The sequence below is a fragment of the Pelecanus crispus genome, chromosome 8 (genome assembly GCF_030463565.1).
Source record: "Pelecanus crispus isolate bPelCri1 chromosome 8, bPelCri1.pri, whole genome shotgun sequence".
In the NCBI taxonomy this organism is placed as follows: domain Eukaryota; kingdom Metazoa; phylum Chordata; class Aves; order Pelecaniformes; family Pelecanidae; genus Pelecanus; species Pelecanus crispus.
In genome coordinates this window covers 47,089,006-47,115,265 of record NC_134650.1, presented here as the reverse complement: position 1 = coordinate 47,115,265, position 26,260 = coordinate 47,089,006, and the positions used below count along the sequence as shown (strand labels likewise).

The following is a 26,260-nucleotide window of genomic DNA, read 5'->3' as shown; positions in this document are numbered from 1 at the left end:
GTTTTGAGGCAGACGCCAGAGCTGCAAAAAGAGTTTATAACAGAAATCTCTGAAATTCTGTTAATTTGAGCCAGAGGTGCAAAGCCTTAATAACACGTAAGTACAGCGTGCTCATGTGTTGTTGGTACTCCAGGTTAGTAGCGATTCTGCTTTGAGCAATTAGCCTCTGTTCAAAACTGAGTTTACTAAAATTTGAACGTCAAAATACTACCTGTGTTTTCCTTAGGGCAATAGCTTTTACTATTATGGAAAAAATGGCAGTCACAAGGCTTGGTTGATGAACATAATGATTTTAGAACACATTAATTAACAAGAGAGCTCACAAGTGCCTATTTCGAGCAGATGGAAAATCCAGGAAATCATCAGAGAGGTAATTGGACTGGTTGTGGAGCCAGAAAAGAAGGGAAGAAGCTCCTGAAGGGAAGCTAAAGGGGAAAGGATCTGCTAGAAAAGATGCCAGTCTCACCTTACTGATCAGGGCAGAAACCTTGCAGTGTGGAAAAGAGAAAAGGTACAAAACGGGGGAAAAAATGTGTATAACAAAGAGCCAGGATCTTGCCCAGGGGAGCTGCGGACGCCTCATCTTCTTGAAAAAGAAGGAAATGGCACTAGCTGCATTGCAGGGGCAAATTAGCTGCTGCCACAGGAGAGGTGGCATTGAGGAAAACTAAAGCTATGGAAACTGTGGAGAGCTGTGGATAAAGAGCCTCAGCGACGCCAGTAAAAAACATCCAGCATCAACCATACAGGGGCTGGAGGCAGAAAGGTTGTCAGAAGTGCGCAAGCCAGGCGTGACAGCCGGTATGCAGCCAGCTCTGGAGGGAAGAGGGCTGAAGAAAATACGCCTGTGGAGGAGAGTCGCTAGCCTAAGATTGGAAAAAAACCTCATCTTGATCGATAGCTGCTCTTTGCCCAGTCCGGGATCAGCGCTCTGCACGCTGTCTGATCAACCTGTAACTTCTGCTTAATTGTGGCAGACCAACAGCCTGCAGGTATTTTGATGAGTAACTGTCTAGACTAGAACGATGCTGTGTAAAAAGAAATACTGAAGTAAAAAGCCACATGAACCAGTTTCAAAAATGCAAAATGCAGTTTGAAACGGACATCTTCAGAGACAGGTCCAGGCAGCGCTACAGCCTCAGAGAGTAGCCTGAAGGACACGTTGCTTAAATTACGATTCAGAAATACCACTGAAGCAACTAGCAGGAGGATCAGATAGACAGTCATTATCTTCTGTCGCCCGTTCACGCAGAGACTAAGGCTTTATGTGGTTGCTCTGCCTTCATCCCCTCTGATGCTGTGGTCACTCACAACGAAATCCAGCAGAAAGGTGGGATTCTTAGAGCTGGGGAGTTACAACTTCCACGCAAATGGGTGACCAGGTAGAGGATCAGCAGGATTGCATCTTGCTGCAAGGTAAGCTGTGGACACCGTTAGAGAATCCATGCACGTGAGAGGCATGATCAATACTCCAAGTTATTTGTGTGGCTAGCTGGCCGTGTGCCCCGCATGGGGTATTTGCATCTGGGGCCCCACAGATGCTGCTGGACCAGAGAGGTGAGTTGGAGTATGAGCAGCCCAGTGTTCTTCTCTTTGATTCCTTTTTTGTTTTCCTTTGGCCCTGCGGATCTCTCTGGTAATTGCAAATTGCCATGTTTCAGCAGCAGAGCCCCAAACCTGTTGTCTGCCTCATGTATTGTGCAGACTCTAAATTGCAAATAAGCCTGGTAATAGAAGAGAGGAACTGAGGAAGACTGTATAATAGGACAAGATCAAGACATGGATACTACAGTGCTGAGCAGCCTCACAGCACTGATAACAGATAAAATCAAATTGCCCAAATCTGGGTGTATTTCACAATTAAAAATAATGTTTTTAATTAAAATAATTCTAGCGGAGAAGGAAGTAAAATATACAGAACATTGGCCAAGTTTTATGCTCTTCCCATAACTTCATGTGCATCTGGTAACACGCGCTATAAATCTGAAGGCTGCTGTTAAGAGCCCGCTGTCAGGTTTCTGTGAAGCGCACTGTGCAATACCCATTTGGTTACATTCCTCTCGATAATAACACGGTCCTGTCCCTCCCAGGATAGACGTACTGTGCTGTGCCCATCTATGAATCATCAGGACGAGGTAGAAAACATTTCAGATCTAGATTTTTTTTTAAAATGCTCTTTAATTTGCTCCGGTTCTGGTCTATTTGAGGGTGTATTTGTGATGGTAGAGAATCGCCCTCTCCTCCTTACAGCTCAGGATGCTGGCAGACCTGAAGGTGAAAGACTCTGACGACTGCAAGATTAAACCGGAGCTCTAACGCCGAAGGCAGCGTGTGAGAAAAACCCTCCTTCTTCCAAACCTGCATTTCAGCGTAGGGCACGGTGGGGTTAATAGCAGAGCAGGTTACACTGGAGTTGTTTGGTGAGGGAGGAGATGGGAACAGATTGCTGAGGCACAATTACACTAAATGAAGGAAGCACGGGCCACACCTGTGCCTGGGACCCCGGCACTCGCAATCCAGCCCTGATTGGATCTCCAGAGACTTCCCGGAGGTAAAGTGTCAATTAGTGTAATGACCCTGGACTTTGTCCACTCCGTTCCCTCATTCTGAGCGTGGAATAATTTCGTGTACGCTGGGGGATGTCTTTTAGCAAACTCCTCACAACACCACCTGCTCACCCTCTCATTCTTCTAGTGCTATTCCCAGCTCTCCTGCAGGATTGTTGAACTAGAATACAAAATGCAGCGTGCCCCGGAGGCAGCAAGGTCTGGATCTTCACGTGGACAATAATGCCCAAACACCTGTATAGCTAATATTGGGGTTTTTGGAACAGAGAATGTAGCAAACCCTGCCCTTGTAGCCCAGTCCTGCATATGCATTCAGGGAAATGATGGGACTCCATGTAAGAGCGAGAGAGGTTCTTCGTTAACAACTCAGCCTGATTACCATGAAGTAATTATCCCCATCTTACATATAGATTAAAGGCACTTTTCTCTTGTAGATTCTGTCTCAAAATGCGCTTCTTGCGTAGGGCTGGAGACAGTTTTAAGCCCCCCGTATGCAGCTGGTAAATACCTTACAAACCGCTGCGTGGATATTGGATCTTGGTGCGCTTTGTGGAGCTAAACGGGTCTGTCTGAGCAAAACCTGAGCTCATGAGAGTGAGGAATGGGATCTCCATGGGGCCAAGACGGGAAAACCAACCCCTGGCTTTGTCTCTGCATGACTCCAGTTTCACAGCTTTGTCTCTGTGTGACTCCAGTTTCATGTGAACGCCAGCCCCGGGGCTAGTGCCATCCTGCAGGCATTACAGTCCCCTGCTATGCATGGAGACTTGATACGCATGTCTGGATGAGGGAGATAGTTCCTGTGTTCAACTGAGGCATCTGAAGACGATCTGTGATGATCTTCCAGTATTGAATGACACCTTACAGCACTCGGGGTCCATCACTGTCGTGTACTTCAACACAAGACAGCTGCAATCGGATAGGTTTTAAGCTAGTGTCAACAGGTTTAGCCAGCTTAAGAGCATGTTAAGCCCTACTGAGACAAGGTTTATAGGTTAGCAGTATGACTTGGAGCATAATCTATACATGTTCTTTAGCCTTAGCCAGCTTTGTACTTCTGTGAGAAGCCCGAGTCTTTTATACGTGCCAAGCTGTTTCTATCGTGCTTTGGGGAAGTCATTCAGCCTGTGCTAAATGCTGAAATAATCTGAAAGTGTAGAAGCTGCAGAGGAGAGCAATTCAAAAACACCAGGAGCTGAGGTTAGGCCAAGATTTCCTGTCACTGCTGAGCTAGCTGAAAAAGCCAGGAGCGTCCTGAACATGGGAATTAAAGCAAGAAGATGATTTAAATGACTTGAGCCTACTTTGTTATACTGCGGCATTCATGTGTCTTAGGTTGCTAATGAACAGCAATGCTGTGGATAAATGCAGTAGTTAAGATTACAGCAAAAAGATTTTTTTCGTTGCAACAGGACTGGCATATTTGGAGCAAAAAGCAGCAGTCGTGACAACATATTGTTTATCTTTCATCCAGACCACAGCTGTGTTTTCCATTGCTCTGTCCAGATTATAGCTAATTTGGAATCCTATGTGTGAAAAGCCATTTCGACGGACAAAATTGGGCTATCTCTTTAGCACTTAAATATTTGCAAAGATGCTGTGGAGCTTAATTAGTTCGCAGCAACATTTTATCTTACGGGTCCACTTCCAAAAGAAGATCTTAAATGCTGGAGAGATGGCACAAGTATGTGACAGAAATAAACACATTAGATAGTTACAAGAGCAGCCGTAGGAGGCATTAAATGATTTCATATCTGGAGTATCTGTTAGAGTCTAACAATTGATTAAAATATGTATCAGTTCATATTAATCCTTCATACGAGTATCTTAATGAAGTGTGATTAGCTTGGGTTTGGAATAGCTTTCAAACCCTGGCGCAATAGGTGCATTAGAAATCTAAAATGCTGAAATACACGTGTCTCCCAAACTGCGTTTCACCTCCGTTTCCATCATGAGAGTATGTAGGCTTTCAAATGTTTCTGGCCCCCCATCTTATCCAGTCTCCAGCGCAGATGTCCAACGCGCTGTGTGCATCCCTGGTACTTGCCTGCGGTTTTAGGCAGACTCCCCCAGTGTGTTTGTGTCTGCAGCGTTTTCTCTCCGTGTGCAGGCTCTCCCGTGTTCGCTGTCCTCTGCCTGTCAACACAGGTTAGCTTTAAACCCTCTCTGCCTCTTTTAAAATATCTGGTTTGATTTTTTTCTTTTTCAAGCGTGCTGCCGGGCTGGCAATCCTGTGCGCTTGAAATGCGACCAGAAGGCTTCCAGATAAAATCTCGCCAAACTGAAAGGCCATCATGCCACTGGGATGCAACGCTCGGAGCCAAGCAATTGCTGCCTTGAGCGTCCTCATCGGGGTGTGAGTCAGAGATGGTCTTTGGCAGCTCCCAAACTTCTGCCTGTCCTGCTGTTTTCTTTGGGGCAGTGCAGGAGTAAGCAGCTGGCTGCTGTGAGAGCTAAGGTGGGATGCGTGGGGAGAGGAGCAAGCAAATTCGGGAGCTTCGCGAGAATAGTCTGAATTTCAGGGTGGTCCGTAGAGATCACACAGCCGGTCCCGGTGATAGCCTCTCCACCAGGATACAGCTAGCTGGGTGTGAGAGCAACAGATTAGTTTGCTCGAGCTTGTCATTTCAAATTCCCTTCCGGTTCTCTATCAGCAAAGCTCAGGCCCATCCCCACAATCAGCTTCTCTCTGGATGGTTGCCGAGATGCGATATTTATAGGGTTTACTGGAAACTGTTGGCACATTACTGGGCTTCGAAATGTAATTGTTTTTCAAAGAAGGAAATTAGCTGGAGTGTGGGGCTGGTGGCCAGCTTGGACTGTAAGCAAAGGGAGCCTGAGGTCAGGACCAAGCTGCATTGTTTCTTTTATCTTCAGAAGCAATTTGCCGCTCTCTTGTTTTTTAAGTGACTCTTAACGTGATGGACAAAATGAGATCATTGGGTAGTAATCCTCCATTTTAGAAATACTTGAAGTATTAGTGAAGTACACCCTGAACCACTTAAACAAGTACCTACTGGAGTAATGGGGTAGATAAAAATCTGGTAATTTATAACCCTGTATGAGGCCTTGGAGCATGACAGATGGGTCCCAGCTTGGAATAATAAAGCTGTAATGGAAGAATGTAGATGGGGCAGAACCCCAGGGTGGATGTTGCGAAATGGAGGAGGTATTCTTGTCTTGTCCAAGTCACTTCTATTCTTCTTCTCCATCTTCCTGTTTGCATAATATTAGTTCATCTTACTTGGTGATTGTGAAGTTTTACTAGCCAACGGTTGTATTTGAAACCCTTCACTTAAGAACACTCTTGAAAAACCAAAGTATTGACATTACCTTCGTTTCCCTGCAATAAACGCCTCTGCGTGCTGCACGTGTTCAGCAAAGCACTTGCAAGAGTGGAGGACGAGAGAGAGCAGAGAGCTGGGTGACCTCCTGGGTGACACGCTGGAAGGATCGCCTCGGCAAACTTGTTTATGGACTAACGTGTCTGGCAAGGTGTTTGTCCTGTGTCTAGGAAGCCTCCCTTGATAATCATTTAAGGCATGGCTTGAGGACAACCCCAGAAGCACCCTTCTTTGTACGTGCCACTTTTGCCAACAAGATCCCCCTCGGGAATCAACACGAGCCTGCAGCGTCTCTGCCCGACTACGAAGCGACACGTTTGCGGCCACCGGGACTAGCAGTTTTGAAAGCTGAAGTCCCATGCCGAGATGATCTGCCAGGAGCCATGTGCTTCTTTGCTGGGGAGGGCAAGCCATCTGCCATCTGTGCTGCCCTAAGCAGAGCATCTCAGACCTGCAGCCTCCAGGCCCAGCCAGGCTGGACTCTGTCAGCCCAGATGTTTCATTCCCCTACGGACCTGTGGGCGATTAGTGTCAACTGCATCTTTATGTACTCTTCTCCTTTGCTATGGCCCAGGAAAAGTCTTCCGACCTAGCTTAGTGCTGTGAACACTGTAATGATGCCGTGTATGAAGCCCCACCAATAATGCCTGTATTTTTTTCACATTCTAGTTTTGCCAGTGATGAATACCAAAGGGCTATGGAGCGAATATCCGTTGTTGTCCAGGAGCACAAAGAGACCATGGTGCCAGGGGAGCCACAGCTTAACGTGTGCGACAAGGCTGTCATGGTGAGTGGTTAAAGCATAAATACATTTGAGAATCCTTAGCTTAAAATATGTTTTGTGAAGGCTTAAAATATATTTTGTAAAGGCTTAAAAATGTCACCTAATGCTGGGAAGGGATGGAGAGGAGAGGCACACTTGCCTGTTTGAAGGGCTTTTCGGCTGTTCCACAGAGGAGAGGGCTGTTTGTTACCTGTGGAATGCAGCGGCATAGGAAGGCTCGTGCAAAGTGAGTGGGGTTAGGTCTACCAACATGCTGTGATAAACTCTGTGGCTTCCTTCCTTAGACATACGGCAGTATCTACAACTGTAGATCCTTCTTCTCCTTTCTAATCGCCTTCTGCAAATCTCAAAAGTCTTCTGTGTTTTGAGTGGTGCGACTGTGACAGTGGCTCTTTCTCGGTGATGCGTGAGAGTATCTTTGGCCTTGCTCGGTCTCTTCCGATTCCACCCGTGCCTGACTTTTCCAAAGTTTTTATGGCTTGAAACATGACAAACATTTTCAATTCTGTTTTCCGTTTCAAATTGCATGTTGGAAAGTTACAGTTTGGCTTTCCTGTCAAATGCTGCTTGGTTTGTTGAGAGCCTGGGAAAGAAACTGGATGGTTTGTAGGAGGTAAAGTTGTCAGATGACAAGAGTGTGTGTAGTCTAAGGGGATGTGCCTGTAGACTGACACAGAATAGTAACAGGCACAATCTTTCTGACGCTGAAATAATCTTCTGAAACAAACAGTCAGTACCTTAGGGTCTATCTCCAGACAGACAGAAAAGTACAAGAGCTGTGTCTCCTTAATAAGAAGGCAAAGATCTTTTTTAGCTTTGTCACATCTTTTTATTTTTGGATGTTAAGTAGGAAAAAGATTTGAAGGACCATTGTTTCTGTGTTGTTTTCTTTCATTATTCAACTTTTCCCTTAATAAACACTGTTTTATGCTCCTCTGGGACCTTTTGGGTTCAGGCACTCTCCCCAGTGCCTGGCTGCTGCCAGAGACCTTCACTGGAAAGGCATTTCTTCTGTGCTAATTCCAACTCCAAAACTGGTTCATAAATTGTAGGCGTACTCTGCTGTTCTGCAGCTACCCTGGCGCAGTGTGTTTAGGTGCTGTGAAAACATCTGGTATCCCTGTTTGTCAACACCCGGTGTCTTTTGGGTTGCATAATGGAAAAAGGGCCGGACTGGAGGTCCCATACTTGGTCCCGTACCCCAGCCCTCTCCTTGGGGCTATTGAGAGTCAGTCTTCTCCCTGAGCATGCCTTGTTCTATCTCAGTTGGGTAGAAGTTTTGCAGACCATGGGCTGCTGCTTCTGCTTTGGCTATGGCAACGTCCAGGGCTTGGCCAAGTCCAGTTGTGCCTGCCTAGTCTATAAGCAGAGACAGCTAATGACTGCTCCAGTGCTTGGCCAAGCTCAAACCAGATCATTCAGGCTGGCTGAGGCAGAAAGCCCTCCCTGGTAGGCTGGGGGGTATTCTAATCCCAGGAGAAATGTTCAAATCCCAGCAGGAAACATGATGAGTTTTCTATTCTATGTATACTCCTAACAGGCTAATTACACGGCCACAAAACTAAAATAAACAGGCACCAATTATTGCCTGTTGAGACCAGAGATGAAGATAACCAAATCTTTTTGGAGTGATAGTATTGCTGGGGTTGTTTGAGCCCTAAATCTGTCTTTGGAGGATTCTGGGAGATAAATATCACCTGCTAATACTGTGCCCAACACTATCTTCTAAATTCTGTCACCCATTTATTTGATATGGGCATTTAATATCCTTTCCGGGACAGAGAATAATTGTCTTCACTTGTCCATGAGCAAAGCAGATGGGTGGTTTTGTAGCTACTGCAGTACTGGGATTGATGTAAGCGCAGCAGCAGCAGCCCTCCTGAGCAGGAGAAGTGTTTGCTGGCCCATCTGTGGTGTATCCCACCAGCAGTGTCGATGAAGCTCCCGCGGAGCCGGTTCTGCTGTGTTTTCCTCCTGTGGAAGTGTAGGAGAAATTGCTCCATGCAGCGGAGCCGCGCAGACTCGCCTGCGTGTTTGACTTGCAGCACACATGGTGTCCTTGGGGCTCTCGGCACTTGCAGATCCAGGAAAGCCGACTTGGGCTGCGAGACCGAAGCAGATATGATTTGGGTTTTTTTTCAAAGGAACAAATATTTCATTTGTTTCTTTGGATCTCTGTTGCTTCTACAGACTGGTCAGGCACCTGAAATTTCCAGTGGTGGTTGTGCATTTTAAAATTGAGAAATGGCTTTAGAAAACACCATTAATTGTTCTTAAACCGTCTGGAGCCCTTCGTGCAGTGAGGTGCCTTCTGCCAAAGCTCCGCTCTGTGTTCTGCTCCTTCTGCAGACATAGCTGGTGTCTCACTGCCATCTGTTGTCAGACATATGGAATAGAAACCTGCTCTGGCGTTTTTTCTGCAGTTAAGCTTTCTTTTACTCTGTAGGAATTTAATTCCAAGAAAACGTAAATTACTTGAAGGACAAAAATAAATAAAATAAAAGGCAATAAGTCAGAGCTGAACTGACCTTTAATGGGCGACAGCAGGAATCTCCCATGGATGGACAGACTTTGAGAGAGGGACGGACAGAGAAAAAGGCGAAAGATTCCTGAAGGCAGAATGGGGATTGTAGCCTGCCATTCACATTGCCGCAGTCCCAAATTTTAAATGACAAAACCCCAGTGAAATTGAAAAAGTTCTTTTATCCAAATTTCTTCTGTTGTTAATCCCTTTGGAAACCGAGGTTGGCAGCGGGTTTCCTTGCTGACGACGTTTCTCTGTTGTACTTAGTGCCTATGTACTGTAGTGCCTTATGATGTTCCTAATTGTCCTTCCAGTATTTCATGGCAGTGTGGATAGCTCAAGTCTTGAGAGATTCTGATCAGCCTGTTCTTCAGCGATGCTATATGAGAAGGACTGGTAGGAGGACTTGCAGCAGTCCTGTGCGCCTGTCAGCACAGGAGAGCGGACAAAACCAGTAACTTCCCATTTTCTGGGTGCTGTCCACCTCTGCTTTAGTGCATCTGTCACCCAGCAGCGTTCAGAGCCCTGCATACTGGAGAAAGGTAGTTCAAGAAACGTGGAAACAAGGGAGGCAAATAGTTTTGGTCTGCATGCTCTGGACTAGTTGTCTTACAAATGCCTCCTACTCCATCTGTTTGCGAATTCATCCATCAAAATGCTCACTAAAATACAGGCATCTTTTCTGGATCCTGGGAAAATTGGAGATTTCACCAAAACTTCATGGTCTGGTTGCTTCATGCTGCTACAGGAAAGAGAGGAAGGTTGACAGAATTGTAGCAGACTGCATTTGTACAGGAGAGACCGCTGTATCCCAGAAGAGGGAATCATCTGCTGCAGAAGAACTTGTAGTCTTTCCTAAAGCTTTTTTTGAATAGCGTTTGGAGCTGGGAAGTTGATGAGCCTGGGAGCATTAGCTGCAAGAGGAGTTTCATTTTTCAAGCAGGACATAGGATGGTCTTTGTGAGAATCAAAGAGGCTGGGTTAGGGTTAGAGCTTAGCAGATACTTGGTATGAATCATCTTTCTGTATACTTTTTGTTTGTTTTTAACAGAATTGGTCTCCTCCAGGCTGTGAGAAGCTAGGAAAGTGCCTGAAACCGCCCCAGTCTGATCCTAAGAAGTGCTTTTGGCCTCATTGATCTTCCCTGCAGCCCTCAAGAGCTACACAGAAAAGCTCTAATCAAACGGACATACGGTTTACAAAGCATATCTTCTCGTGTTGACACTCCCGTTACAAAGGAAGGGTGTGATGTATTTATGATATCATCATTTGCTCTTCCAAAAGGGCCAGTGTTTATATTGCTAGTGCTCAGGGTTTAGCCTGTAGTCTTCTGTTGTTTTAATTGTTCCCGTAAATGGCAACTTTTCAGCGAAGACTGTTTCAACTGTAAAAGCTCTCTGGACAACCGCAACCCTGCCACCACCTCAGAAATACTATGGATGCACCTTTCCTCTTGCTCCTTCCACCCAGCCTGCTGTCTCAAATCACCGCTCGTTCGGACGCCCCAACAGCAGCCATGGGGGGACTGTTCAGGAAACTTGCAGCTGCCAGAAAACCCTGCCCAAACTGCCCTTGTTTTGTTTGCCTGTAACTTGTTGTTTTAACATTTGATTTCCATTGTGAACTCTGGACACCAACTTGTTTTTCCTTTCTTCCTAAACTTGCGAGTACTGGGTGCAGCTGTACGGTCCAGACCGCTGCTGTGCATCGCTGGGTGCAAACAAGTGCTCCCTCCTGTTCCCAGCTGAGGGGTTGGCTCCAGGGAGAACGCCCTGCCTTCCTTCCATCTGTAGCTGCAAACATTCCCTAGGTAACGGTATAAAGAAATGTGAAGATAGTGTTTGTGTAAGTATTGCCTTATTGATAGCGTGCAGGATGTTCTTGGGGAGCTGGGGGTCAGCTGTTCGTTTCAGGGGTTTTTCTTCATTTCCAAAAATTTGGGTCCAAATATGGTTTAAGTCACGCTTCTAGTCTCATGATCTGGGCCCAGCCAACCGCAGGCTCAGAAATGCCCGTTTGCATCAGATGTTAACTCTTGACCCTGTTTCCAGTGTACGCTCTCTGAGGAATTCTCCTTGTGCAAACTTTCCACAGCCTGGGTGTAGCACTTCTTTAAACAGAGTTCATGGTAAATGCCGATCCTTCGCACAGTTTCACATTGCGAATTTCTCATCTGCTTTTGAGCCTGTTTCACACCCTTCGCTATTGCTAATAAACATGTCTCAAGCAAAACCGAGCCAGGTTACTCTGGGGCTTCGGGGGAGTAGCTAGAAGCAACCCTGAACGTGCTGTTTGCACCACCGACAGCTCCACTTCCACCGCTCCAGTGTTTTCTACAGTCCGCGTGCCCTCTCCACATGGCGTTGTGCTGCCTTGGGAAAAATCGAGGTGCTCTGTAGCTGTAAAGAGCCCTACTTCCTTCCCAAGCAAAGCTTGGGGCTGGCTTGAGATGGGTTGAGAGTTCTGCTTCTCTTGTAACTGCTGTGCTACTGCCTGCTACGGGCTCCTCAGCTGCTTGTGCCTACCCTCCCTGTAATCCCAAATGCTCCCATTCTCTCCGTTCCCATGGTTTACGCTACCTGTAATCCCCTCCACAGTAATTCCTAGCGTATATCTCATGAAGCTGGATAATCCTATAAGATTGTAGTAAGAACAGCACTTGAGTCGGCTCTTAACTGTTCCACCTTTCAGAAATCACAGCCAACATTTCATCGGCTGGCAGAGGCTCTGAAACTCACTGTGTGTGCATCTGCAAATGGCATTTGTTTATAGTCCAGATGTCTTAGATGCCTTATGATGTTCCTAATTGTCCTTCCAGTATTTCACGGCACAGTGTGGATAGCTCAAGTCTTGAGAGATTCTGATCAGCCTGTTCTTCAGCGATGCTATATGAGAAGGACTGGTAGGAGGACTTGCAGCAGTCCTGTGAGCCTGTCAGCACAGGAGAGCGGACAAAACCAGTAACTTCCCATTTTCTGGGTGCTGTCCACCTCTGCTTTAGTGCATCTGTCACCCAGCAGCGTTCAGAGCCCTGCAGTTCGCTATTATCAGCAGATAAGGATCCCACCAGAGGAGGGAGTCTGTCACTGCAACTCCTTGAAAATCGCTGTCAGCCCTCAAATAGTTATGAACATGTCTGCTGCGAATCGTAACAGCGCTTTGTCTTTCTACGTGCTGCTTATTTCTTAAGAGAACACATCGCAGGCTCGCAGCTCATCGTCTGAGCGCTAGCCCAGACACGTTTCTCAGTTCTTAGCGTTCGCAGTGCGTACATTGTGAGCATACTGGATGCCTGCTCCCCCGTGTCCCCTGCCAGCCTGGCTGCCACTTCCTTCTTTACTCTTTCGCAGCTTGCAGTTTTGAAGATAGTGCTTTTCCTCTGTAACTTGCTTGGACAAGCCATCCTGTTCTCAGCACACACGGTGTTTGTCTGGTTACCCAGCACACAAAGTCCTCATTCGTCATTGAAATAATCTCTCAGTGCATAGATACTGGATGTAAACTTTGCACTGGAAGACTGGCTGCTATAAGTGAATAATTGACTTGATATCTGTTTATTATCTGCTTCATGTCCATTTATTATAAAAGGTCAAAGGTTAATGTGAAGAAGCTACTGCTTTAAATTTAAATAAGAATAGTAGTTTTACAGCTGGATGGCTAGGAAGAATTTTAAATCGATGCTTTTCCCAAAGATGTACAGATTTTAAAGTTACGAGATGAAGAACTAATGAAGAAAAATAAAGTAATTTATCAGAAATGCATTACACGATTTGTCTGTGCGCACCTGTAAAACAACCGAATAACACCTTGCTTTGGGACAGTCTGACAGATACGCCTTCCAGATCACGGGGCTGACTTGGGTTAAAAATAGCTTGTTTTGTTTTCCCTGTATTATTTTTACTGCGGATCAATTTCCCAGCCCACGCAGCTGCCCAAGTACAATTCGGAGGCTGGTGTGGGGACCAGGGGCGTATGCAGCCTGAGGCTGCGTCCAGCAGCGCAGGCGCGGGGATGAGCGCTGCCAGCCTGCCGCGTTAACCCGTACGCCCTTGGGTCACAAGCGGCCAGCCTGTATTACCACATCTGCCCTTAATAATGATCCCCAGCCTCTGATCTGAAGTTGCTCCGCGTGATAGTTGCCCAATTTTGCGAACTGACCGTAGTGGGGCAGGCGCTGGTTTTGCGGGAGCTGCCTGGGGTTGTGTGTGCAGTAGTGGTCAACACAAGAGTGGGTCTGATGGGGTGTAGCGGCCGGTTGGGGACCTGCAGCAGTGAAGCTGGTTTGTTGGTCGCTTCCTTTCTCAATCATAGAATTGTAGAATTATTTAGGTTGGAAAAGACCTTTAAGATCATCCAGTCCAACCATTAAGCTGCAGGACATAAGAGCTAAAGGAAAGACGGCGTCTGTCTAAGACTGCTTCTATGTGATGTTCCTTTCTTTATATTTAAATACATCTTCTAAATGCTAAAAGCTTAATATCTGCTTGGCTAAGAGTCCAAGGAATTTCTTTCTTGCCTTTAATTTCCAATTAGCTGAGCCTCTCGAGTCTCCCCACTCTGCCCCTGAGGCTGTGTTATCATCCAACCCTCCATGCAGAGAAGCTTCCGAAATTGATGTAACCAATAATCGTGGAAAAAGTCCTACCACATTTACAGTCTATGGCTGCAAAAATGGAGCCTTGATTTAAAATCCTGCAGTGACAAATGGATTATTTCGGTGGCAAATTAGTCTCTGTGGGCCAACAATTTGGGGATCTGAACACTGGAATTGGAAACCAGAAGATCAATTTCGAACACTTAGAGCCAAGGTTAATGCCCTGCAAACTGTATTGAGTGCAGTGATGAAAGATAACATGCCTCTGCATTTTAAATGGCAAGCCGGGGAACGCAGTATTAAAAGTGAAAATAGGCAAGTTCGGAACGAGAGCGAGCGATACCCGTGTATTTGCTAATAAAACATTACGCCGTGTCTGGGGACTTGAGTTTTCAGGCAAGCGCTGAGGATGACAGTGGGCTTTTACTAAAGAAACTGGAGCTAATATCGCCGAGGAGGAAGCTGTTGAACTTGGGACGCTCGCTGCCGCGTGGAAGCTAGCAATTCTCGGTACCTGCCGAGTCAAGCCTTTCCCGAACGCGGTGGATGGCTTCCAAAAGCCTCCTGGTTTCGTATAAAGCAAAGCGGATGAGATGAGAATCTCCCAAAGGTTGAAGAATACTTTTTTTTTTCCAGTGAGGACATCTTCGCAGTCATCACCTGAAAAAAAATTCAGGCCTTTTGAAGGTGAGAATGGTTTGAATCGGGGCTTTTTGGGGGAAGGCAGTGCTGGGAGGCAGTTCATTGTCCGTGGAGCCGCCAGCAGACTCTTGAGCACAGCTAGACAGGAAATCTCTCCCCAGGGAACTTGCTGTTGTCCTCAGCACTGGGAAACTTTAAACTACATGCACTTTTACTCTCCAAAAGTTACTCTTGAGTGCTTGTTCAGTATCCAAATAACTGTTTTGCAGTTAAGAGTGGCTTGTTTTCCATTTCTCTTAACGGTTATAACACTTGGAAAGAGACTTCTGCTTTTGTTTTCTGGTAGTATTTGATGTGAGCTTTTCATATGTTATCAGAAGGCGACACGGCGGTGCCTCTTGAATTAAATTGTTAGTTTTTGAGAACAGTTGTAAGGGAATGACTGAAATCCTGTTTTAGGTCCTTTATTTTTTCCTTTGGAAATCGGCTATTTTAAACACCAAGAAAAGACTCCATTTGCCTGTTTTCTTTCTATCCCCTTCCACCGTTTATAGTTTTGTTGCTGCTCGAAGTCTAGTTTGGATTATATAAATCCTAAATAAAGGTGGATCCCTAGCCAAAAGCCTGCGGTCTCTCAGGCGTGTAAAAAAACCTCTGCCATCCAACTTCTCAAGAGAGCCAGCCTGGCAGCTCTCTACGCCTTTGTCCCTCCCGGAGTCACTTAACACCCTTCTGGGCGATATGTACGTAGGTAGCACGATTCCCATCTGAAAGGGATAGGGGCTGAAAAGCCCGTTGGCCCGTTCGCCAGCAGCGAGGAATGCGTGCCAAATCCATTCGTTCTGAATCCGACTCAAAAATCCCCTCCCGGCTCGGCCAGGCTGGCCAGAGAGAGAGGGGGGTTTGTGTCTTCTCCAAGGGCCTGATCCATCCCGCTGCAGCGGGCAGGAGGTGCTGGCTTCAGCTCCGTGCAAACAAGGATGCTGTGGAAGGGGCAGAGCTGGTTCATGATGCTTTCGCCTCTTTTAGGGGGGACAAAGCTAGCTCGTTGTTCAGTACGGACGCTTCGGTCCCGAGCCCAGGGAGCTGGCCGGGGAACTGCATTCTTCTGCTGTTGAAATAAGAGATTTCAAATTTGTTTTTTTTTAAAAATGGGTTTAAAGTGCATGCGTTTCTAAAGCTGAAATTGAAACGAAACGTTCCAGCGGATTTGAAAGGAAATTTTAGTTCTCATTTCCCCTCATGGGGTATGTTGAAATTTTGGGCATTTTGTTCCACTTCACACTGAAGTTTTAAAATCCTTAACGGAACAGAAACTTCCATCCTCGGCACAGCTCTTCTAATTGCCTGGTTAAGCTGATTAGAGCCAGCTCTCAAGCTTTTATACGCCCAGTTTCTGTGTTCACCAGCTAATAACAACCTCTCATATCAGGCGCTCGGAATACTTTTAAATCACTGATTACCTCTGCGGCCAAAAGAGAGGCAAAGCCGGTGCCCCCCCTGCTACAGTACCCTCTGGGGGGGCCAGATCCCAGGCCGTGGTTCCTCCGCCGGGCACGGAACAGCCCCAAACCTCTCGGAGCCACAAGCGGATGTCGAGACACCTCCCCGGTGATGTTCCAGAGCGGAAGTCCTTTGACATCACATTTGGAAATTGGTCCTAGGAAAGTTCTTTTCAGATGGAAATTGCAGTAGGAGTCAGCACTGTTGCTTGAAAGGTTGAACAATTACAGGGAAAACTTACTTACTTTGGACGTTAAAAACCAGTCTGTGCCGGTAGGTGCAGTTCATACCCTTTGAAATGGAGGATTAATGAGGTGAAGTTCTGACAGAGATCTGAGAAATGTTGGTTTTTAAACCTGAGCTGGCATGTGGCATAATTTCTGGCAGCTGAATTGTTGGAAGTCCCATTTGGTGTAACCTTTATGCTCTTCCTGGCAGAACTGATGGTGTCTGAGCGGCCTGATCCCACATCAGAGGAGGAAATATCCCCCCCCAGCTGCTTCTTCACCTGGCTGCTGGGTGCGAAGGGACCGGGGGAACCCTCGGCAGCTCGTCCTGCTGAGAGCTGCTGGTTTGCCGCGGGTCGCTTGGCATGAGGGGCCTGGGGACCTCGCTTAGCCTCAAGAAAAATGGGGTTGGTGTCTTCTGCTGGTAACGACGGTGATCATGTAGGGGGGTCTCAAACATGAAAAGTGTGATGAAGACCCCGGCTTACGGCTCCTCCATTAGTGAGGGGCAGAAGGCAAGGTGCCTGGTCTTCATGCTGCAGGCAGGCTGCAAAAGAGCCCTTTCCCAGCTCCTGCTTATTTCCATGGGTAGGCAGATAAATTCCATCGCTTCCATCCGCCAGGAAGAAGAGGAGTTGCTGGAATAGCTCATTGCCCGGTGTCGTGGTTGGTAAGGTTACAAGAGAAACCCTTCCAGCTCATCCGAGGGAGCGAGGGTGTTGCGAAGCCCCTGTTCCAGCGGAAGGCTACGTGCTTCGTCCGCGTTTGCTTCACTGGAACAGCTGCGAGAGAGGATTTTTCTGGTGCCAAAGAGATAATCTGACTTCAGGGAAAATCTTAGTCTGTAAGGGAATGGCTGTGAAAGGAGGCACGCTGACCTCCTGCACGGGCTGTCTCTGGCAATAGAGAGCTTAACAAGAAAGGGAGCAACCTTTGCGCTGGCCTTCAGCTCGTCTCCTTTGCGCCTCAGGGCAGACATCCATTAAACGGGTGCCTTTTGCTTGTCTATAGGTGAATTAGGAAGAAAATAGAGCAGCGGAGGATTCGGTGCGCGGCAAATGATTCCCGAGCGTTTGCACCAAGCGCTGGGAACTATGCGATGACGCAGGACGTGTCGGATGCTGGGATGCGGGCAGAATCGGGTGTCTCGCAAGCCGTGCTGTGCGTATGGGCCTGTCACGGCTAAGTTGGAGAGGAGACCAGCTTTCCCTCCCGGCAGCGGCTCCTCCTGTGCAAGAGCCGCTTCTCGTAGCTGGAAGGACTTTTGGGAGCGACCGGTCCAGCAAGAGTAGGAGAAAGCAGCTCTGCGTTCATTACCAGGCTGCTGCAGGCCTGAGCACCCAGCCCACGGCGTCCGCACCAAATGAAAGCAAAATACCTGGAATGCCGCTGGCACGCGCCTCAAAGACGGGCCCTACCAGCTCTCTGGAGGGTGTGGAGCTGAGGTGTCCCCGTCGCAGCTATCGACAGCGAGCTCTGAGCTGGGCCAGGGGTGTTGCATGCTAGAACTGCCTTTGCTTTCTGCAGCGGCTTGTACCCAGAAGCGTTTGAACCAGCTCCAAGTCGCGTTTCCTAACGTAAGAGGAGCTCTGTACTCGTTCAGCGGTATGTCTCCTGCCCGCAATGGATTTTGCACGGACAAATGGTGATCCACCCGTCAGGCGATGGGAGATAGGAGCTGCGTGAGAGTGCCCTGAGCAGCCGTACGACCGAGTGACACCAGTAGCTGCTGAGCTCTTAGTCCAGGACCGAGGGCACTCAGACCGGCTGCGTTATCATCCCCCATGAGTATAATCCAAACCAGCCATTTTAACAAACACATAATGTGATTCTAGCAGTTCACAAGAGGTGACGAGGGACAAAAAAGTGGGAAATGGTTTAGTCCTAACACGCTTGCTGTCTACGCAAGGCGCTGGGCAGGGGTGAAGCAGGGTGGAAGTGTAACCCCTGGGCATGGGACTCCTTTCCAAAGCTGGCTGGGGCAAGGAAATTTCTGGGGAAATGCGGCACCACACTCTTCAGAGGGGAAACTGGGGCTGCCTACGCATACCCAGTATGCATAGTATCCATACGGATACCTGGCTCCATGCTCCAGCATAGCAGAGCACCGTGCACCGGGGAGATCAGGGCTCCATGCCTTGGGGTACCGGAGCTCCATGCACCACGGGAGGGTTGGGGCTCCGTGCACTGGGGGATCGGAGCTCTGTACACCGAGGGGATTGGGTCTCTGTGCCCCAGGGTGCCAGAGCTCCATGCGTGGGGGGATTGGGGCTCCATGCACCAGGGGGATCAGTGCTCCGTGCATGGGAGTGGCAGAGCTTCATCGAATCGTTTAGGTTGGAAAAGACCTTTAGGATCATCCAGTCCAACCATTAACCTACACTACCAAGGCCACCACTAAACCAGTTAAGGGGAGAGGAATAATTCATTTCATGTTTCCTGGCTTGGGGGCTGGATTATTTTTTAATGAAAGTAAAAACTGGAATCATTAAGGTTGGAAAGGGCCTCTAAGATCATCAGCCCAACCATCAACCCAACACCCCCATGCCCACTAAACCATGTCCCCAAGTGCCACCTCTGCCCGTTTGTTGAACCCCTCCAGGGATGGGGACTCCCCCACCTCTCTGGGCAGCCTGTTCCAATGCTTGACCACTGTTTCTGTGAAGAAATTTCTCCCAATATCCAATCTAAACCTCCCCTGACACAGCTTGAGCCCATTTCCTCTCGTCCTATCACTTGTTCCTTGGGAGAAGAGCCCGACCCCCCCTCCCTGCCCCCTCCTGTCAGGAGCTGCAGAGAGCGATCAGGTCTCCCCTCAGCCTCCTCTTCTCCAGGCTGAACACCCCCAGCTCCCTCAGCCGCCCCCCATCACACTTGTTCGTGCACTGGGGAGTCAGGGCTCCGTGCCCCGGGGGGTCTGATGCTCCATGCCCCGGGGTACCAGAGCTCTGTGCACTCGGGGGTCAGGGGTCCGTACCCCAGAGTAGCAGAGCTCCGTGCCCCGGGGGGTCGGATCTCCGGGATACCAGACGTCCAGGCACCAGGGAGTCAGAGCTCCATACCCTGCAGTAGCAGAGCTCCATCCACTGGGGTCTGATGCTCCATGCCCTGGGATACCAGAGCTCCATGCACCCGGGGGTCAGGGCTCCATACCCCAGAGCAGCAGAGCTCCGTGCACCAAGGGATTGGGGGCTCCGTACCCCAGAGTAGCAGAGCTCCATGCCCTGGGGGGTCTGATGCTCCATGCCCCGGGGTACCAGAGCTCTGTGCACTCGGGGGTCAGGGCTCCGTACCCCAGAGTAGCAGAGCTCCGTGCACCAAGGGACTGGGGCTCCGTACCCCAGAGTAGCAGAGCTCTGTGCCCTGGGGGGGGTCGGGTCCCAGGGATGCCAGAGCTCCACGCACCGGGGGTTTGGGGCTCCGTACCCCAGAGTAGCAGAGCTCTGTGCCCTGGGGGGGTCGGGTCCCAGGGATGCCAGAGCTCCACGCACCGGGGGTTTGGGGCTCTGTACCCCAGAGTAGCAGAGGTCCGTGCTCCGGGGGGTCTGATGCTCCATGCCCCGGGATACCAGAGCTCCACGCACCGGGGCTCAGGGCTCCGTACCCGGGAGTGGCAGAGCTCCATGCCCCGGGATACCAGAGCTCCACGCACCGGGGCTCAGGGCTCCGTACCCGGGAGTGGCAGAGCTCCATGCACCCGGGGGGTCAGGGCTCCAGGGTAGCAGAGCTCCATGCACCCGGGGGGTCGGGGCTCTGGGGTACCAGAGCTCCATGCACCGGGGCTCAGAGCTCCATGCACCCGGGGGGTCGGGGCTCCGGGGGTACCGGGGCTCTGTGCCCCGGGGGGTTGGGGCTCCGGGGTAGCAGAGCTCCATGCACCCGGGGGGTCGGGGCTCCGGGGTAGCAGAGCTCCATGCACCCGGGGGGTCGGGGCTACGAGGTACCGGGGCTCCGTGCCCCGGGGGGTCAGGGCTCCGGGGTAGCAGAGCTCCAACGCACCGTGGGTCGGGGCTCCAGGGTATCAGAGCTCCATGCACCCGGGGGGTCGGGGCTCCGGGGTAGCAGAGCTCCATGCACCCGGGGGGTCGGGGCTCCGGGGTACCAGAGCTCCACGCACCGTGGGTCGGGGCTCCGGGCTAGCAGGGCTCCACGGGCTCCGGGGGTACCGGAGGCGGGGCCCGCATGCGGCTCCGGGCCGCCCCCGCGGAGGGCGGTGCCGGGGCTGCGCAGAGCGGGGCCGCCATGAGCGAGGAGCGGCGGCTGCGGGGCCTGCGCGACCGCGTGCGGCCCTTCCCCGACTTCCCGGTGCCCGGAGTGCTGTTCCGGTGCGGGGCCGGGGCCGGGGGCCGGGGACCGGGGGCGGGAGCGGGGCCGGGGCCGGGGATGGAGCAGGGACCGGGGATGGAGCAGGGGCCGGGGATGGAGGGAGCGGGGATGGGGATGGAGCAGGGGCCGGGGATGGAGGGAGCGGGGATGGGGATGGAGCAGGGGCCGGGGATGGAGGGAGCGGGGATGGGGATGGAGCAGGGGCCGGGGATGGAGGGAGCGGGGCCGGGGAGGGAGCGGGGGCCGGGGATGGAGGGAGCGGGGCTCGGGCCGGGGCCGGGGCGGGTGGCGGGGATGGAGGAGGCAGTGGGGATGGAGCAGGGACCAGGGCCGGAGATGGAGCAGGGACCAGGGCCGGAGATGGAGCAGGAGCAGGGGCTGGGGCCGGTGATGAAGGAGGGACCGGGGCCGGGGATAGAGCAGGGGCCGGGGATGGAGCAGGGACCAGGACCAGGGATGGAGCAGGAGCAGGGACCAGGGCCGGGGATGGAGCAGGGACCAAGACCAGGGATGGAGCAGGGACCAGGACCAGGGATGGAGCAGGGGCCAGGGGTTCGCTGCCAGCACCTCTCCCCGCTGCCCACCCTTCCCCTTGCCTGCTCCTGGCAGCCCAGGGCAGGCCCCGCTTCCCGGGGCTCGGTCGGGAGCCAACCCACCCCCCCGGAGGTATCTAACCGCTCTCCCTCCCTTTGCAGCGATATCAGCCCCTTGCTGAAGGATCCTGCAGCTTTCAGGACTTTGATTGATCTTCTGGAAGATCATTTGAGGGCATCTTTCCCCAAAATCGACTTCATTGCAGGTGAGCGTTGATTGAAACCATCTCAGAGGCCAGTGCAGAGCGTCGCGTCTGCAGGCTTCCCCGGGCGGGAGACATGGGGAGACTCCTCTGCTAACGGGGCAGGGAATACTGCAGCCCTGGGACATCATAATCACCCCAGTACTGGCCTCTATGGTACGGTAACACCGGCACAGGTTATCCCCTTAACCCAGTACCGCATTTTCCTCTAAAAATACTGCTTTTGGATGTGGCAAATGCCATCTGATGATCCTGAAGCACCAGTTTCATAATTTGTTGCTTTCATCGTTAAAAAAAAGAGTCGGGGAGTACTGAAAGCACGATGCAAAGTCTTACAGGCATGCCTGTAAGGTCTCGCACGGTCCCCATGGCAGGCAGACCCTGTTCCACCATGTTTTCCTTCTCAGGGGGCCGTCTCAAGCCAACAGAAAGAGCTTTTGTGGTGATAACGCATTGCAACACACCTGTGAAAGAGGCTGAGAATGCCTAGGAAGGCAGTGCTTGGGCTGGGCGATAGCCCAAAGTTCAAGGACTCTAGACCAAACCTGGTCCAAGTGCCTCACGATAACTGGAGTCTGTCCCCCACTGGTGCAGTCCCTGGCTGCGTGGCCAAACTGATACCGGGGCCTAGCTGAGCTTATCTCTAAGAAGAGCTAGACGGGAAGCAAAACAGGCTGATGGGGGGATCGATGCGGTGCCCCGAAGCCCGTCAGCAGCACGTCTTGGCGAACACGGGCAGGGCAGGAGCGTGGTGTGTGTTTTCAGAAATGACTGGAAGAGCGAATTGCTTCTCGAGACCCCCCTGAACGTGGGAGGATAAAGCTGGGGTATCGTGCAAAGACACCCCCAGTTATAGAATCACAGAATGCTTTGGGCTGGAAGGGACCTTTAGAGGCCACCCAGCCCAGCCCCTGCAGTGACAGGGACAGCTTTAACCAGAGCAGGGTGCTCAGAGCCCCGTCCAACCTGGCCTGGGATGTTCCCAGGGATGGGGCCTCCACCGCCTCTCTGGGCAACCTGTGCCAGTGCTTCACTACCCTCATTGTAAAAAATTTCTTCCTTATATCCAGTCTAAATCTATTCTTCTTCAGTTTAAATCCATTACTCCTTGTCCTGTCACAACAGGCCTTGCTAAAAAGCTTGCCCCCACCCTTCCTATCATCCCCTTTCAGCACTGCAAGGCCACAGTCAGGTCTCCCCGTAGCCCCCTCCTCTCCAGGCTGAGCACCCCCAGCTCCTTCAGCCTGGCCCCGCAGCAGAGGGGCTCCAGCCCTCGGATCATTTTTGTGGTCTCTGGACCCCCTCCAGCGGCTCCGTGTCCTTCTGGTGCTGAGTCGAATGGCTCTGCTCTGAGTATTCGTGCTGCTCTGCTCCTTCCAGGCCTGGACGCCCGCGGCTTCCTCATAGGCCCCTCCCTGGCTCAGAGACTGGGGATCGGCTTCGTGCTGATACGGAAAAAGGGGAAACTTCCCGGCCCGACCGAGTCCATCTCCTACACCCTCGAGTATGGCAAGGTAACGCCTTGGGCGTGGGGAGAGGAGGGTTTGCAGGCTGGTTGATGGAGGGCCGGGGGGTGTCAGCGAGGGGACAGGGGGATAAAACCAGCGGGCTGGTCCCCAAGCTGGGTTTCGCAGCCGGTGCTGATGCCACGAGCAGCCTGGCACGGCCCAAGCTTCGGGAGCGGCGCTGAGCTTCACCGTGCCCCAGCATGGCGGCTCCCTCCCCGAGCCACAGGCATGTGGCTTGTGTCGGCGAGCCACACTGCGATCTTTTGTGGGAGGTGCTAAGATTTGGTGCTAAACGGCTTTCTTTGGCTTGAATTCAGGAGCATGAACGTGGAGTGTGTTTCCCACTCTTCCAGTAAGCGCTGTAAGTAAATGCCTTGCTTTACGTGGCTTCAAAACAGAGCGCTCTCCTCATTAACGCCCCGGCCGCTCTGATTAAAGAGCGGAGGCGTACGCCTAATAAATAACACGCTGGTAACTAACAGCACCCGAGGACCGGCAGCAGAAACACCAAACCTAGGCGTTATTTAATGAGGATTGTTTGGGCCAGCCCCTGCACGGGGCAAGTTCATCTCACACGGGACGTGCCTGTGATGGTTTGGATCTGGCTTGGCGGGGCTGTCAGGGGCAGAGCACTCCAACCCGGTGCATTACAGGAGATTTTCCCCGCTGGAGAACTGCTTGGGGATAAAGTTTCACGATGGGACCATAATTCACTTGATGAATGTTCAGGATCTTGACGTGCCAGAGGCTTGGCCCAGCAATCACCTAACCCACTATGTATTTCCGTGGCACTCCTGTGTAGCTGGAGCATGTGTTGTTGGGGTTTTAGGTGCTGAGTGCTAAGGCTGACCTCCCTGAAGACTCGTCTGCGTTCCACCATGTGGTAGTGGTTTGTGAAGTGTTTCTCCGTAAGGCAAGACTAAAATGAAGCTACTCTTTCCACCCTGCAGACTGAACTTGAAATCCAGAGTGACGCCGTGGAACCGGGCCAGAAAGTCGTCATTGTGGATGACGTGCTCGCAACTGGAGGTGAGAGAAGCAGAGGGTGTTAGAGCACGTGTAACCCGCCTAACGTCCGCGCTGGCGACGGCTGGAGCGGCCGAGGGGTTTGAAGCTGACCTCGGCGCTGCTCCTCGAGCGACGACGTTTCTGCTCAACCTCTGTGTCGTGCAGGTACCATGTGTGCGGCCTGCGAGCTGATGAAGAGGCTGAAGGCTGAAGTCCTGGAGTGCCTGGTGATCATAGAGTTAAAACTCCTGAAAGGGTCAGAAAAGCTCAAGTCCATCCCTTTCTACTCGCTGCTGCAGTACGACTGAGGAGGAGCCGGGAGAAGGGAATGCACGCCCGGAGCCGTGCACAAGTTTGGGCTTTATTCAGTGACTTTTTTTTTGATGTCGCAAGGAGGGTGGGCAGGGGGGGAACCTACAATTTTGATCCTGGCCAGGTGCTATGGAAGTCTGAAAGTCCTGTTTATTTTCCAAAGCACAGATTAAGGTGTGTCGAGTGTAAGGATCCTTTTTGGATTTCATCCCTTTGCGGGGAGAAGGAACAGCCTGATTGTTTTTTGGGGATGGAGACCAAAATGCAGCTTCAGTGGTTGGTTTGTTGGGGTTTTTTTTTGTTTGGTTTGTTTGGTTTTTTTTTTTTAAGAGACCAAAGTGAAAATACTGCTCCTGAGGCAGGAGAAGCCTGGTAGCTTTGGGGGTCCAGCAATCCCTTTCGGTTGAGCTGTGCCTGGTCAGCCTCCTAGGAACCTGTTAAAAGTTTGCCAAAGACACGCAGAAGATGGGCAAAAAGTGATTCTTTGTCTAAAGGACAAATCCCTCAGTATTTGACCATGGAGGATGGAGTTTGCTCTCTGCTGTTGCTCACGCCAGAATAGGTTGCTCTTACATTACGGGACAAGGAGCAATGGATTTAAACTGAAGAAGAATAGATTTAGACTGGATATAAGGAAGAAATTTTTTTACAATGAGGGTGGTGAGGCACTGGCACAGGTTGCCCAGAGAGGCAGTGGAGGCCCCATCCCTGGAAACATCCCAGGCCAGGTTGGACGGGGCTCTGAGCACCCTGCTCTAGTTAAAGCTGTCCCTGTCACTGCAGGGGTTGGGCTGGGTGGCCTCTAAAGGTCCCTTCCAAGCCAAAGCGTTCCGTGATTCTATGATACATTAAGGTAGGACTTGTTAAGGAGAATTAAGTGCTTGCCCAGCAATTTCAGTGTCCTGAAATTAGGAGGCAGCCACCACCAACGCAGCACACGTTGCTGGTGTAGATGAGCTCAGCTTGCAGCGTGGTGCGTTGTCTCCTTCCCTCGAGACCGCAGGAAGCCGAAGGTCTCCGTTGTAGGAAGCCGCCTGCCTTCCCTGGGTCCAGGGTAGACCTTAGCAGTGGATTTTGCAAAAACTAGGAGCAACCTATATCACGAGGAGTAGCACGCAGCTGGGTGACAGGCGGTGAGGAAAGGGGCCATGCACACGCTCAGGGCTGCTCGCCTGCCTTCAGTCCAGCAGCACTGGCACCTACCAAAGCCTGCAGCTCCAGCCAGGGCTGGCAGCTTTTGTTTGGCACAAATTCCCCATCTACGGCAACATTTCTGACTCCCTGTGCTGCTGACTCCCCTCACGCCGTGTTCTTCTTGGGGTGTCAGGATGTTGAAAGGACGATGCCAGGTTGGAGCCCGTTCTTGTTGGTATGTTTGGTGTCAGAGGAGGCCACAGGAAGGAAAGAGGTGTTAACGCTTGCAGCCGAGCCCCGGCGGCCTCGCTCGGCTTGTGTGGGGTTTGGAGGTGCTCCCTGTAGCGTGGTTCGCTTTGGTCGCAGGAGTAGCTAAAATCTCAGGAGCCAAAACTTTCACATGCCTGAAAACATTAAGGACTGTGTCCTTGTCCTAGCAGGGCCTGAACTCACTGGTAAAATAAATAGACTTTAATTTTTTTTTTCCTAAACTGTCTCAGAGCTGGTCTTGCAGTAGCCAAAGCCGTTCATGACCCTTTGAGTGTCTTCCTCCAAACCCAGGCTGTCAGTGGAGAGCAAGGCTGTGGTGTGAGCTCCCCTTTGCCACCCCAAACACTCAGAAGGAATCGCTTGCTGGGACTGAGCAGCTCAGGTAGCTTTTCTCCATGCCTGGCACCAACCTCCAGCTGGAGAGGGGTACCCAGGCCGGTCCTGCTGCCATGCAGTGGAAGCACCCGGTGCCAGCATCGACCAAGCACCCCGCAGCTCAGCTCACCTTCCCCACCCTGCCCTTAGATTTCGTTAAGGGCTGTTACGGCTATTTTTATCGCCGTTTCCTGAAAAGCCACTTCAGTGGCTGCTCCGTTTGCGCTGAGAAACACCATTCCCCCAGGGAGAAACCTACCCCAGGGCACTTGTTTTCACAGCCAGCCCCTGCATGGAGCCAAGGGAGGCAGCGCCTCGCACGCATACTTGGCACAAGGAGAGGGTC

General features: G+C 51.0%; 2 protein-coding genes across 10 annotated transcripts in view; both read left to right on the top strand.

Annotated features, from left to right (window-relative positions):
- The window catches only part of GALNS (galactosamine (N-acetyl)-6-sulfatase), a 52,998-nt gene extending 40,038 nt beyond the window's left edge, over positions 1-12,960 (top strand). For 5 of the 8 annotated variants that reach the window (XM_075715840.1, XM_075715837.1, XM_075715839.1 and 2 more), the window contains 2 exons: positions 6,581-6,698; positions 10,271-12,960. In XM_075715840.1, coding sequence (XP_075571955.1) covers positions 6,581-6,698; positions 10,271-10,357 — 205 coding nt within the window. In that variant the 3' untranslated portion in view covers positions 10,358-12,960. Of the gene's footprint in view, positions 1-342; positions 2,029-2,250; positions 2,861-4,777; positions 5,026-6,580; positions 6,699-10,270 lie in introns of those variants that run through there. The other 3 variants (XR_012831262.1, XR_012831263.1, XM_075715842.1) reach the window with 3 other exon arrangements.
- Positions 12,961-20,427: 7,467 nt separating this feature from the next.
- On the top strand, positions 20,428-24,206 carry APRT (adenine phosphoribosyltransferase). 2 transcript variants are annotated; one of them, XM_075715558.1, is made up of 5 exons: positions 20,428-20,510; positions 21,207-21,310; positions 22,688-22,821; positions 23,766-23,844; positions 23,989-24,206. In XM_075715558.1, exons 1-5 carry the CDS (start codon positions 20,428-20,430, stop codon positions 24,129-24,131), a joined length of 543 nt encoding a protein of 180 aa, XP_075571673.1. In that variant the 3' UTR covers positions 24,132-24,206. The 2 variants fall into 2 exon arrangements, with proteins under 2 accessions (XP_075571673.1, XP_075571674.1); XM_075715559.1 differs by having other exon boundaries at positions 23,766-23,853; positions 24,079-24,206.
- The last annotated feature ends 2,054 nt before the right edge of the window (positions 24,207-26,260 follow it).